Source organism: Orbicella franksi, chromosome 3 (assembly GCF_964199315.1).
Source record: "Orbicella franksi chromosome 3, jaOrbFran1.1, whole genome shotgun sequence".
In the NCBI taxonomy this organism is placed as follows: Eukaryota; Metazoa; Cnidaria; class Anthozoa; order Scleractinia; family Merulinidae; genus Orbicella; species Orbicella franksi.
Genome location: NC_138147.1, coordinates 13,486,807 through 13,500,000, shown reverse-complemented (window position 1 = coordinate 13,500,000; position 13,194 = coordinate 13,486,807). Strand labels below are relative to the sequence as shown.

General features: G+C 39.8%; 1 protein-coding gene across 3 annotated transcripts in view; it reads right to left on the bottom strand.

Annotated features, from left to right (window-relative positions):
• Window positions 1–13,194, bottom strand: part of LOC145481358 (uncharacterized) — a 52,425-nt gene that overhangs the window by 1,789 nt on the left and 37,442 nt on the right. For all 3 annotated transcript variants that reach the window (XM_081459842.1, XM_081459843.1, XM_081459844.1), the window contains exons 56-74: window positions 12,827–12,965; window positions 12,302–12,417; window positions 11,930–12,095; window positions 11,415–11,596; window positions 9,240–9,411; window positions 8,423–8,604; window positions 7,368–7,542; window positions 6,966–7,150; window positions 6,500–6,647; window positions 6,183–6,364; window positions 5,198–5,342; window positions 4,718–4,899; window positions 4,129–4,273; window positions 3,430–3,611; window positions 2,375–2,519; window positions 1,752–1,919; window positions 1,225–1,368; window positions 335–517; window positions 109–255 (exon numbers count right to left, since the gene is read on the bottom strand). In XM_081459842.1, coding sequence (XP_081315968.1) covers window positions 109–255; window positions 335–517; window positions 1,225–1,368; window positions 1,752–1,919; window positions 2,375–2,519; window positions 3,430–3,611; window positions 4,129–4,273; window positions 4,718–4,899; window positions 5,198–5,342; window positions 6,183–6,364; window positions 6,500–6,647; window positions 6,966–7,150; window positions 7,368–7,542; window positions 8,423–8,604; window positions 9,240–9,411; window positions 11,415–11,596; window positions 11,930–12,095; window positions 12,302–12,417; window positions 12,827–12,965 — 3,088 coding nt within the window. The remainder of the gene's footprint in view (window positions 1–108; window positions 256–334; window positions 518–1,224; window positions 1,369–1,751; window positions 1,920–2,374; window positions 2,520–3,429; window positions 3,612–4,128; window positions 4,274–4,717; window positions 4,900–5,197; window positions 5,343–6,182; window positions 6,365–6,499; window positions 6,648–6,965; window positions 7,151–7,367; window positions 7,543–8,422; window positions 8,605–9,239; window positions 9,412–11,414; window positions 11,597–11,929; window positions 12,096–12,301; window positions 12,418–12,826; window positions 12,966–13,194) is intronic.

Here is a 13,194-nt window from a genome sequence, read left to right as displayed (position 1 = left end):
ACGATAGAAGCAGACGTTGCAACAAGTTTTAATACAAACTAAATCAACGCTTCTTACTACAATAAAAGCAAAAACAACAACAAAAAACAACCAAAACAAAAACCAGACCTCCGTCTTTTCCTGTAACTTGGTGGCTTCTTCTGGTTCCATTCCAACGCTGAACGACTTGAGCAGCTTTTCAGTTTCATCCATCCATTCATTTGTGGCATCCATTTCCGAATGAAATTCGTTTATTTTACTCTGAGAGGTCTCAAGCTGAAAAAGATACAAGTAAAGCTGTTTATAAATGTATCTCACGAATACTTTGAATCTCAGCAGAACCTTTTATTTTTACCTGTTGTATTCTGTTGATGACTTGCTTTGCAATGTCATTCCAACAGTCGTCAAAGTCTTTGAGTTGTGTATTGATCTCTTTGGCTGCCGGGTCCCCCTTGTCCACGTTATTTAACAGATCCTCTCCGGCTTTGTGCAATGACTGCAGACGTATTCCTTGCTCATCCAACTCCTTTTCTATTATCTAATTTTCAGTTTTTAAATAAAAGAAAGAAATCAAGCTATGATGACATCAGGCAAGATTGCAAGCTAGTAAGGCTTTGCGGCTGCGATTAGAACGTTTCAGGGTGACCACTTAACTTATAATATTTTCTCGCTATTGAAAAGCGTCCCCCATGCCCGTACACGTACTCACACGCAGAGAAAAAAAAATACAAAACAATAACAACAAAGCCGGAATGATGACGCAACTAACTGTGCACCGCGACCACACAATTGACCTGCACCTCTTTAAAACCTCTATTTTGATTCGTTCTTGTTGATATGGAGCTCATTTGTCCCTAGGGCTAGGGACATCGTTTGTGTTGTTTACCTATTGTTTCGTTTGGCCTATTATAAAGAACCTGGTAAGCGGTGCAGGTCACCCCCAACCACAATCCTCATGGCGAGGAGGTTGTGTGCACGAGTATAGCTAGTGTCGTAGATTTGAAATCGGATATCAGCTGTGCTTTGTAAATAGCTAAATACGGAGCCTACCACTTCGTAACATTTTTCTGTTCCGTCTATTTGCAATATTTGCCTGTTTACAGCGTCCTAAGTTAGCACAGGAGTGACAAATACATTGACACTTCAATTAAATATAATGTTCAGTATGGGTCATGGTAACAGACGAACGCGGAAAGAATCATTACACAACTACACATCACGTCATGTACAGAAAATATGTCTTACCCTGAGTTTTTCCAAGTGTTCTTTGACTTCATCCTCATCAGTAAGATCTGTTCTTCCCATGTCTTTGAGGGTTTTCTCCTTGCTTGATAACCAGTTGAGCAATATCAACTGCTCGTCACGGAATCGCTGCCAGTTGCTTAGAACCTGCAACAGGAAGAAGAATTCAATATTACGCGTAAAAGGAGTGTCCCACCTGAAGGAACTTAGAAAAACATCTCTGAAACTTTCAGGCAGTTCTAAATGAACGCTTGAAGCTAGCAATTGTACTTATTAATCGTAGATGTCGATCTTCTGTTGAAAGGATGACTCAAACCAAATTTCACTCGAAAATAAGGCAACGTTCAACAGTTCACCGTTACCTTCCAAGTACAGTTCACGCAAATTGTGAAGAACAGGTCTTGCAGTATCGGTCTGCATGCGCAAGTAAACCTAGCACTTAATAAGATTTATAGTCGCAGTTTACAAGGTTAATTTACCGCATTTTTGGATTTGTTTTTTCGCCTGAAGTTTAGACCCCAATCGAATACCTTAAGAAGTTGGTGTTTTCTCTGTTCAGACCAGTTCCACACTTTACTCCACCGATCACTGAGCGACTTCACTTGTTGTTGGGTGCTGTCGTTGATGTCGGGATTTGTAATGTCCACACCAAGAATCATTGTAATCATAGAGTGATCCCTAAGTTCTTCTTGAAAGACCTGAAATTGTAAAAAAAAAATCGTTTAAATAGGTCCGGGTATGATCTCTTCACTTACTTCAAATCTCCTACAGAAAATAAGCCGCAAAACGTTCTTACCGGAGGTGGTTCCTTTAGATGGTATATAGGGGAACTGCCGCCCGACAGGGCATGGATTTTGACCCGGATTTATAAATATATGAACAGAGTACGGTTGCACCATTGCTGATATCAAATGAGGTTTATACAATTCCCAGCAATTTCAGCTCGGAGACGATAGCCGACTGATGTCTAGCAGGTCATTACACAACATAAGATAATTTGAGACAAGAAATTGATTCTATCGTTATCAGTATCCTATAATTCGATCCAATTCTTTGTCCTAAACAGCGCGATACAATAGAGAGCGTTTCCCTGCATAGGGTACGAGTGTAAATTTTTTCCTTTGCCCCAAACAGGGATAGGGTTTAAACCTACCTGATGATCTTCCAGTTGTTTCTTAACGTCATCATAACCTGGACCAATCTCACCTTCTTGCTTAACCCGGGACTCTGCCATTTTGAGCCAAACGTTCATCCTTTGCAAGTGTTGTTTAAGTAGCAAAATGTAGGTATCAAGCATTCTGACGAGACGAAAACAACAACAGGAACATTCAGCAAATTACTAAAGCAACTAAACGAGAAACTGAAACAACTGTCTTTGTCAGTAGTTTCCTAGTCCTTTAACACAAACCCCGCAGTCGTCAAGTCGACAGCTTACATATCAAGCTACAGGGAGTTGTCAAAACATTTCACATAGTAAGTCTGTCCAGAAACATATTGCCATAGCAGACATACACACATCCCGCCTCCATAGCCAAGTCATTGAAGAATGCAGTCTGAAATCTCAGTCGTGGTCCGTCCCTCGTCCCTCAAAGCAGAGACACTAAATGGCGATTGACAATTTAGTTTATAGTAACAAATCTTGTAAATGTGAGTGTGAATGAGAACTTTATTAAAGTGTCAAAAACCTTATAGCCTGGGAATAAAAACACCATACTAATTAGGGGACACTGCTAAAAAACTATACTAATACTAATATTAATACAATAAAAAAATAAATGACTTGAAGGGCATTATGTGCAGCATAGGATGCAGCCCTTACAGCCGGTGTCCATTAAGCGAGTTATATCCCTTTTGCGAATATAGTTTGTAAAAGCCTGCAGTGTCTTGGCTGATCTGTCAGCCATAGACAGTTTGCCCCATAATTTGGGTCCTACATAACGCAAAGAGTGCTTCCCATAAGTAACAGTGTTGTATCTAGGAGTAGAAAAATCTGATTGTCTCAGGTTGTATGCAGAAATATGCTCGTTAAAAATGTTACAGATGCTATTAGGACATAGTCTATGTTTAACTTTATACATGAGAATACAGATGTCTTGTAAACGCCTGTTCGTTAGAGTTGGCAACTTGGCTCTCTCCAGTAGCTGAGTATAGCTAGCATGCTTGTCCTTGTAAACGGCCCTCAAGCCCCTATATCAAGTCATACTGTACCTTCTTTCCTCTTTGTCAGCCTTCTCCTCGAGTCCTTTGTTCCTCTTGTCAATCATGTCAATTCTACCCTGAAAATGATGCCGCTCATGTTCCTTGAAGAATTTCTCCTTGACAATGGCCTGGGACTCGGTGAGAATCTCGTCAACTTTCTTTTGCGACTCGTTAATTTCTGTCTTTTTGACCTGAAAAACCCAAAAAACAGCACAGTAAGACGCTGGAACTAAAAGATATCATACTGTGATCGTAATGTAAGAGTGCTGTTATTTAGCAGTTAAGTTTTGAAAGCACTCCTTATAAAGCTTACATGCGCACATATGATGTTATGATTTTGAATGATTTTTGGTGTAAAAGTTCTCGGAATAGTCCGTTTTTCGTGACTGAAAATTGCGCTAACATTAATTTTCTTTTTTTCAGCGATTTGATAAAATTTGACGCAAGAGTAAAGCATTGGCAACCAATCTGTGTTCATAATAGCAGAAGAAGACAAAGAGGACGCTTGTTTAAATCTGACACTGGATGGGCGAATGTGCCAATAGTCAATTCTAAAAGGTTTGCCCTTTTACCAATAGGGGCACTAGAAGAGAAACTCCTGGCTCTGTGTGGCTTTTTCAGAAAGTTCATTCCATTCTCTAAATGTTGCCCCCCCCCCCCCCCCGCAGTCCCATCAGTTGCTGTATTTTTAACAAAACGTTAACTTACCCTAAACGCATCTAATGCTTTCTTGGCTGCTTCGAGGTCCAAATAATCTGCATCATCTCTGCTTATACTGGACTCTGCTTGTGTCAAGATTATCTCTGCGTCATCTAATCGTGTTGTGATATATCTCCCAAGGACACCAGATAATCTAAATAAGCAGAACAGGGTTAGTTAGTATTGGTGCCTTTGACTTATCAAGAACTACCGATATTAACCTAACAACGATCACTATGAAATAGGGACGAAAGCCGGGTCAATGATGAGGGTCTCATTGGGGTGCTAGAATTTCAATTATCAGTTAAGATTCCAGCTTCAGATCTCAGCCATCAGTTCTCAAACGCTTTAGTCCTCGGCTGACAGTTGAAATGTTAAGGAAAACTCAGCTATCGATTACACCCTAATCAAACCTCTATTTTACAGTGGAACCTCCATTAAGGGAACACCCCCGAAGGGGAAAAGGGGAAAAGTCTCCTTGTGATGAGAGTGTTTCCGTAATGAAGGTTCCACTGTAACTAGGTTACATTTTAGAAGTTGCAGCGTCTGTAAAAGTGGCTCCTAAAATTTCTTTAAAATCATCATCATTTATACTCACTTTGCTCCATTGTCCATGGTTTTCAGTTGTAGATTTTTCCATCTCTTTTCTAGAGTGCTTATTTCCGTTTCATAACTCTCGGCTCTCTCGGGGTCCACCAACCGCTCGGTCAGTAGCCTATCACTTATTCCAATTGCTTTTTTGAACGTTGGGTCGAATGAGGAGATTTCGTTCTTCAGTTCCTGTTAAAAATAAAAGTTCTTTAAATTACGAAAATCGTAAATATACCACTTTCTCCGCAAGCCAGTGCCATGCCAGTGCAGGAAACGGACGACGTTTGTGCTCAGTCTTTCAGTTCTCCACTTCAAAACGCCCGCCTGAAGTAATTTAAATCTATCATTTAAGGGCGCACGTCTAACGCTGTTTTCTGACAGAAAGAGACAACCCGCTTCTGGTAGGAACATCTTCAATAAAAGGTATTTTTAATATTGAAGAAAAACAGGTCTTTCAAGCACTAGCTTTCCTAATGTAAAGTCATACCCTGTGTCTGCCGTATTCTTCCATGACTGAACTAATGTCATCTTCGTTCACAGCTATTGAATCGGCTTGTTTCTCGGCATCGCCTAACCAATCATAGATCTCCTCCATTAGTTCTTCGTGGAGGACAATCATTGCGTGGGTTAACCTGTGAAGACAGCAGATATGCATTAGGTAACTGATGGGTGACTAGGCTTTCCTAAGAATAGGCTCCTTTAGTGCTGCCAAAACATTCATCTTAGGAGCTCTCTGAAGCTAGAGATAACACTACATTATCAGTCCACATGATCCCAGCTCGCCTTTTAGTGTTCCGGGAAATTAAAAAACAAAAAGAAGACCTCAACGCTTATTCTTGTATGAAGGGAGAATTATGACTCCCAGGTACACGCAGGGATCGTAGTTACACGTAGTAACTATGGTTACATAACATGTTTTTCTATAATTGCATTTTGATGAAGTGACAACGACTGACACCAACAATAACAAGACATCAACAACATCAGGACCAGTAAGAGAAGCTGAAGCAGCCACAACTCAACTGCAAATACTAGCAGCAAATACAACAGCAACGGTGAAATCCAGGCAAAACAACGTGGACGAGAGTAAACGTAATGGTAGTTGAACACACAAACAATTTAGCAATCATTTATCAGATCGTAAATCGTATGATAAACGAGTCAACAAATCAGCAAATATGCATATCACAAATCACTCAGTCATTCATTCATTCCGTCTGTCCGTCCGTCCGTCAGTCTGTCAGTCACTCATTCACTCAGTCACTCAGTCACTCAGTCAGACAGTCAGTTAGTTCGTCAGTCACTCGGTAGGTTGGTCAAGGGCTGGATCAGTCCGTCTCTTATGGTTGTGGCTTAATCGGGTGGTCGGTTGGCAGGTCGGTACCTCGTTAGTTTACTAAATGTGTTGCTGTTTAACTGGAAAGTTCTACAGCTACATCGTGTGTCTAATATTCTGTCACTAATATTCTTACTTTCGATGGTTTTCGTCGTGATTTTTGTTCAGGTCCGCCCACTTTTCATCTAGTGCGTCTATTCTCCGCTGGATTCGTGCTCGGTCTTCCTCTCTGAGCATCTCTGTTCCTTTGCTGTCCTCAAACTGGTCTTTGATGTCACTAAATGTCGCTTCCTCTATAACCAAATCACTTTCAAATTCCTATTAATGAAGAATAAAACAATAATCAGTATTTTCCAAGTTTAAAGGCGGAAAAACCTTTTCAAGAAGTTGAGTCTTATTATATTAAAGGAAAACTGCTACTCGGCTGGTTAAAGACATTTATCCTATACGTACCTGCAACTCTGCTAGTTGCTTTCCAACCTCGCCAATGTCAGACCCAACATCGGTGAAACTATTGACGGATGTCTCACCGAGTTTCTCAACGGCTTCTTCACAATCAGCCAATGAACGACCAAAGTACTTCAAAGACGATTCCTTGATCCTGTTACAAAAAAAATAAAATGTTATCACATGTCTAACTGACGGGCAAACTTAGAATCTGTTTACACAAGGTGGGCTTGTACGCTAGGGAAACGATCTTGGGATTAAGCATGCAGGATGTGGTTTGCGCGCACACGGCTCTATCATTCAACTTCTCAAGTCGCCTTTCTAGGCTTTAAACGAAATGTAACATAAATCATGCTTGACTCCATGTTAAAGGTACGCGTTTGAGTTAACAAGAATGAACACTGTATAAAACATGTTATATGTTACATAATGTTAACATGTTATATGTTACACATGATTTTATTTGTCTTACCTGTCCTTCTTATCTCTAGTTCCTTTCTCTAGGTCAGTGACTTGTCTGTTGAGTGCATCCAGGGTCTCGCTGACTTCATCTCCAACATCAGGCTGTAACTCTTCCTTTTCAATGATGTCACGGCCAGAATCCGACACTTCAACTAACTCTCTACTTAAGTCTTCCGCTAGCGAGTTTTCGACTTCCTAAAAGTTAGGTAAAGACAGATTCAATGGAGTATAATCTCTGAATCTATGCTGAGCTGAGGTGGCAACCTCGATGGCCATCGGCGCTTTAACGTTAAAAGTTTCTTTTCAGTTTGATTGGCTTTAGGTGATGGTTGGCTTGAAGTTGCCAAAGGGTAAACAATTGTATAACAATACCAAAACCCAATATTTCACAGCAAAGGCCATTTCATCTAACCTGAAGTTGCACAATGCTGGCTTGGATGTCTCCATAGTCAGTTTCATCCACGTCTTGCTCTACTTTTCGTGTAGCTTCACTGACCAGCAATCCAAGCGCTATTGACTGCTCTCTCCACCGACCGAGTCTGCCTTCAGTGTCTTTCTTCAGAATGTCCAAGAGGGCGGAATCTAACCTGCATGGCAAAAAGTAATCCCAAATGTCAGGTAAGGAGAACGTGGTAAGGTTATACATGAAATGATAACTGGGGACCTTATAAGGATAGTCCTGTATATATTCAATGGAACTCATATTGAAGAGTAACTGCTTCAATCGATGTACGGGTTTGAAAAAGGCGCCCATAACTTTTCAAACTGAAAGCCAAATTAAACTACAACGCCTTTTGAATCACTTGTTCGTTAGTAAGTAGTTTAAACAATTAACAAAGTTTAGTTTTGAAGAATTTGGTTATTCATAGAAGTTTGCAATTGCTAATTAATTGTGCGATTTGGTCCATAAGTGTTCCTCATTAAGCAACTCTGGGCATTAATTGTAAACGATAACTTGATATTCCTCAGAATTTCCCCGCTATCGCAGGCATCTGGTTTCCATAGCAATATAAATGATAAATGCTAGCTACCTGCAGCCTTTCAGTTCTGACGTAAGGCGTGTCTCGCGGGGAGCTTCATTGTTTGTAGACTGCAAAACAGTCGTTTTTGGACGTTTTCGGAAGGCGCGAAGCGCCGTAAGCTCGATCCTCGCGTGTGAAGCGCGCGAGCCTCACACGGCCGAAGGGCGTGCGAGGCGAGAAAACGACTGTATTTTTTAGCGTCTCTTCCCAATCTCCCTCGCCGTTTTTACATTCGCTTCAGACCTTTCCTGCGAATATTGATCGTCGTCCGCATTCGCAAAAAATACGACTGTTTTGCAGCCTAGATTGTTTGTTATCACACTTCAAAGTGAGCTGAGAATTTACCAGTATAGAGAAAACCCTTAAATGGTACCTAATTGAATGTTAAGCTGTTAACAGTTTTGTTGTTTTTATCAATGACAGTGTTTATCAGCGCATCACTAACTTTTGCTGCCGCTCTTTGAGATGGTCATTGACAGCCTTCCATCTTGAATTAAGGGCATTCTTGGTTTTATCAACTCCATCAATGTCCGTTTTATCCAGCTTGCTACTGTCAACGAGGTCCTGGCTTTCCTGAACCATCGCGTTAACTTTTGGCTCGTACTCCTTTACTTCATTCAGAAAGAGCTGTGGGTAACGAGCACATACATCATGTAAGGTGACTAAGCCAGAGACAATCAAACAAAATCTTGCAGCTATGCAAAAGGTTTACCTTAGGTCCTTACAAGTGTTACCCAGCGAAATGTATTTTTTCTGTATATATGTTTTCGCCAAAGCAAACAAAGGTCTACCATTGTACATTGTAATATTTTAGTTCATTTTTAACAACCGTATCATATTTAGATAGGAAAAAACTCTCCAAATTATAGCAATGTACCATTACATAATTTCAAGTTAATACCGATTAGTTACAGAGTGACAAAATTGTTTTTTTCTTAAATAGGTGGGACTAATATTAAAACGGATGGTGAACTCGTATTTTAAATGATCATTTGTTTTTTTCATGTGCATGGTTGAAGAGGACTCATGGTCTTGAACAATGATAAATGCTATTTACGCAACGCTTTCGAATGGTATACCAAGTAATATCCCACGAGACACTAGTACCATGCCGTTGAAAATACAGTGCCCAATACAATCAATGCGACATACGAGCAGCACACGATGGGAAGGTTGGGTAGAATACCGTGGGGTAAGCGACGGCTTTCCTGTATTCTGATTGGCTGTATTTTCTATGGCATGGTATAAGACTTCAAACCAACCTGGTTGTCCTTAATCTGCTCTTGAAGAACGTCTATGTCAGATCCAATCTTCTCTTCGTTTTTAATCAGTTTCTCCGATTCAGTGAGCCACTGATTCATGTTGTCGCATTTGTCACGCCAGGAGTCGAACCTCTTGTACTCGCTCTCGATATCTTGGGCAAGTTGCTCCAGCCTACAAAAGACAACGTATCGTTATTTGATCCATTTTAGCCTGCTTATCACAATATTTACTGGCTGTAGTGATTGGTGATTGTCAGATATCACCTTGGTTGAAGGTTCAACATCTTGGTGTTTCATCAGGATAATGCCGTCTGTGCGCTGACATCGTGCGGAAAACTTAGACGTTGGTCAACATTGGAATCTCTCATATCGATAACACGCCATCAGTGCGTTATAGTGAATCTTCTCCCACAATTTACGCAAGGTCATGTATGTTTTTTTTTTTTTTCCAACAGTACATTACAGTCTTTATCAGCGGCGGGTAATTTAAACATGCCAGCGTATTTTCAAGTTTTCAATTAGCGCGAAGATATTTAACACTTGTAGTTAAGGCACTGTTATTTAAACATGTCCGAAATTATGAGAGACCTGTCAAAAGATTCGTATAATTCCTGTTTCAAAATTAGTTTGAACCTTACAGTCGAAAACGTATCTAACCTCACTAAAGCTCGTTTCATAGTGTAGTTAAGAGCAAGAACTAAAATTGTTGGCAAAATCAAGGAAAATCCAGACACAACAGATGTTTATATCTCAGAAATCGTCGACGCAGCATAACTCCATAATGTTATTACAGCCTTTCGTTTCCGTTATGTGGACTTTTAGTAATGGAATTATCTTTTTAAAATAGCGCCTGGGTGAATCGCTATAAAAGGTAACACGTTTAAAACAGTTGTGCGAGAATGCATGTACACTGTACCTGGCGTAACATATTCAATTAAGACTACAATTTGCACCATCTGCATAATTGTTATGGGATGTACCTGTACTGCATTAAGTCGGCTGTGGCGGAGGCAAGAGCCAGCGACTTCTCAAAATCGTTATCATCGCGCTCCATAATGAGCTAAAATCTCGATGTCACGTTGTATTTAACACGTTTTCGTGCGTAGAACGCGTTGACAACCTGGGAATGCACATTCAAATGCGTCTAGGTCACGCAAATGTAAATCAACATCGCATTCAAGTTAATCACGGCAAATATTTGAGCTTGGCATTTACGTTTACAGAAGAAGCGGAGGCTGTTTACAGGGACATTTGTTGTGATTTTCTTTGTCACTGCGGAATTCGAACAATGTCGTTGACTATCTTGACATGATCAAATAAAAAAAGTTCACAAGTGAAAAAAAAAATATCAGCAACAATGAGAAAAACACAGGAGACAAAAGAAGGAATTAATGGGCAGCCAAACCAAAACAAGTCAGTGTGTGGTGTACGATATTTTAACGATGAGGGAGACTGCGTGGAAGGGTAATCACCGTTTTATAGGTGAAATGTGGATTCACTTTTTATCCTTAGATGTTATAAAATGCCTAACAAAGAATCAGTGATCTCGCCATTTATTGTAGAACGGGAAACGTTAATAAATGCCGACATAAGTGGCATTGTTAGCATTGAGACTGAAGTGTTATATAAGGATTCTGTTATTACACAGAAGCTTGATTTCATAATCTCAAGACTACCGGGATACACGGTCCAAATACGTTCAATGATGCGTGGATGTTACACTGTTTGAGGGCCTCAATTAAAATTTCTAATTTCTATACGCTGGAATACATAAATGTTTTCAAAAGGAACACCAATGTTACTACAGTTTCTTTAATTGCGCCGTATGTTATGGACAAAATACTACGTACTGTGCTGTACTGATGGGATAAATATTTGGCTATCAAACTTTGCTTAAAATTAGTTTTGAATATATTCACTGTCGAAGTGAGCAACTCGGAAGCTTGTGTTTCTGTGGCCTCTACACACTTATTTTTTGTTTAATGTAATTTGGCATTTGTTTTATTTTATTTTCTTCAGTGTCGTTAACGCAAGACATTTTGCTGTAATAGAAATAGGTGTAAACAATTAAATGAACTTGAATTTAGAATCGACCTATCCCAACGATACCGAAAGTTTGTTTTCAAAACTATAGCATTCAAATTTTAAAAAAGAAACGATCTAACGAAGACCAACCTTTTCTCACGCTCAATGACGTCAATGTTTAATCCATTCCATCGGTGATTCAAGTCTGCCATCCGATCATGAACATCGTTGGCTTGGTCATTTTCTAACATGCCGCTCTCGAGAGCGTTTTCGCTCAAGGCAATCAGTTCATCAGCGTCCTTCTGTTTTGATGATGTATCAGTCATGATGTCCTAAAAATACAACTTTCAATTAATGGAAAAGAAAGACTATATTTGAAAGTGTCGAATGCTAGGTAAAATGGAGCCTAAAAAAGTGGTTACAGGATTCTGGACCCAATCACTGTAAACTGCATTCGAGCTAATGTTTTCGAGTTTTCATGGGATAAACCTGCTTGGCTGATTCTTTCTGTCCAGTGAAACGTGTTGTCAGACCTTTTGACAACCGATTCTGGCAACGAACTTCCTAACTCTTTCCATCAACTCAAGAAGGAAACATACAATCGGGACAAAATTGCACGAGGTCTATCTTAGACGCTATGTAACCAGGGCTAAAACTCTCTTCACCTCATGGTCTTCCAACAGGTCAACCACCTTGTCAAGATGGACTCCAGATTTGGAATCGCCGCGAAACCTGGTTGTTATGGAATGCATAACATCTTTCAGCGCCTCGATGATCGACCACTTTCGGTTTTTCTTGTCTCGCTGGATGTCTTGAAGCTTTTCTTTAACTCTGAAAAATAAATGTTAATGTAATGAACTGAAGGAGTAAAAATATTGCCATGGATAAGAGAACTACATAAGTGTGTAACATTATAAAAAAGATGGTGAACACGAAGTACGAGTATATCAGTACCTTGCTGAAGTTTTGTTGTCCCAGAAAAGAGCAGCCAGTTACATACAGTACTAGGTTTGCCAATAGTCAGTACTGATACTTACCTTCTTAGGCTAGCATTGGACTCGTCAACTGATGGTTTCCACTCGTTGTTATTTTCTCCTTGTCTTTTAGTCAGTTCTGGAGACCTGATCTCAGAGAATCGTTTTTCAAAGCCAATCTGCGATGAAATAAGAAAATGTCGGAATTAGAATAGTCATTATTGATAAAAATCACCTTACTTAAGTCAGTTATATTAAATTTAGTAAATATGTTTGAGTAAAGTAAGCGTTTCATCTCAGCTCTGAGGAAGCAAGGAATTAACGGTAACCGATTTTGGTTCAGTTGGCTGAATTGTTCCAGTGGAGTATTTTCCCAATTTTTTTCACGGCAGTTAAATTGGTCGACATCTGTTAGGCCATCGCTTATTGAGATCAACTATTATCGCCTGCGTGCTTTAAAAGATTGCTAGATACTTATCAACAACTCGAATCGAGATTAATGCCGTTTGAAAACGTTAAAGAACAAAACTCCTCCGAAATGATCTCTCACGGCTTTGAAGGTAATGCACACATAACTCCGATGGTTACCTCTCTTCCAATGGATATCTGTTCCTTGAGTTTTTCTTCTGTTTTCTTGAGAGATTTGTCGAAGCGAGAGGACCTATCTTTCCATTCTTCCAAAAGTTCTTTCTGGTCTTTTTGAAGCTTGGGGATCTTTCTAACAATTCTGCGGGAAAAATAAAGGAAATGTAACAACTCTCTTCGCAAACTCAACAGCACGATCGACCCCGGGTTGGTGAAATAAGGACAACAGCAAAAACAAAAAGCAGAACATTTTTCACTCAAGATAGGCAACATCTTTTTTTAAAATCTAGTAAAGCGATTTCAAACTTCCCACGGTATTAAACCACAGGTATCCCAAGCTGCTTGGGAACATTAATAACAGGATGAATATA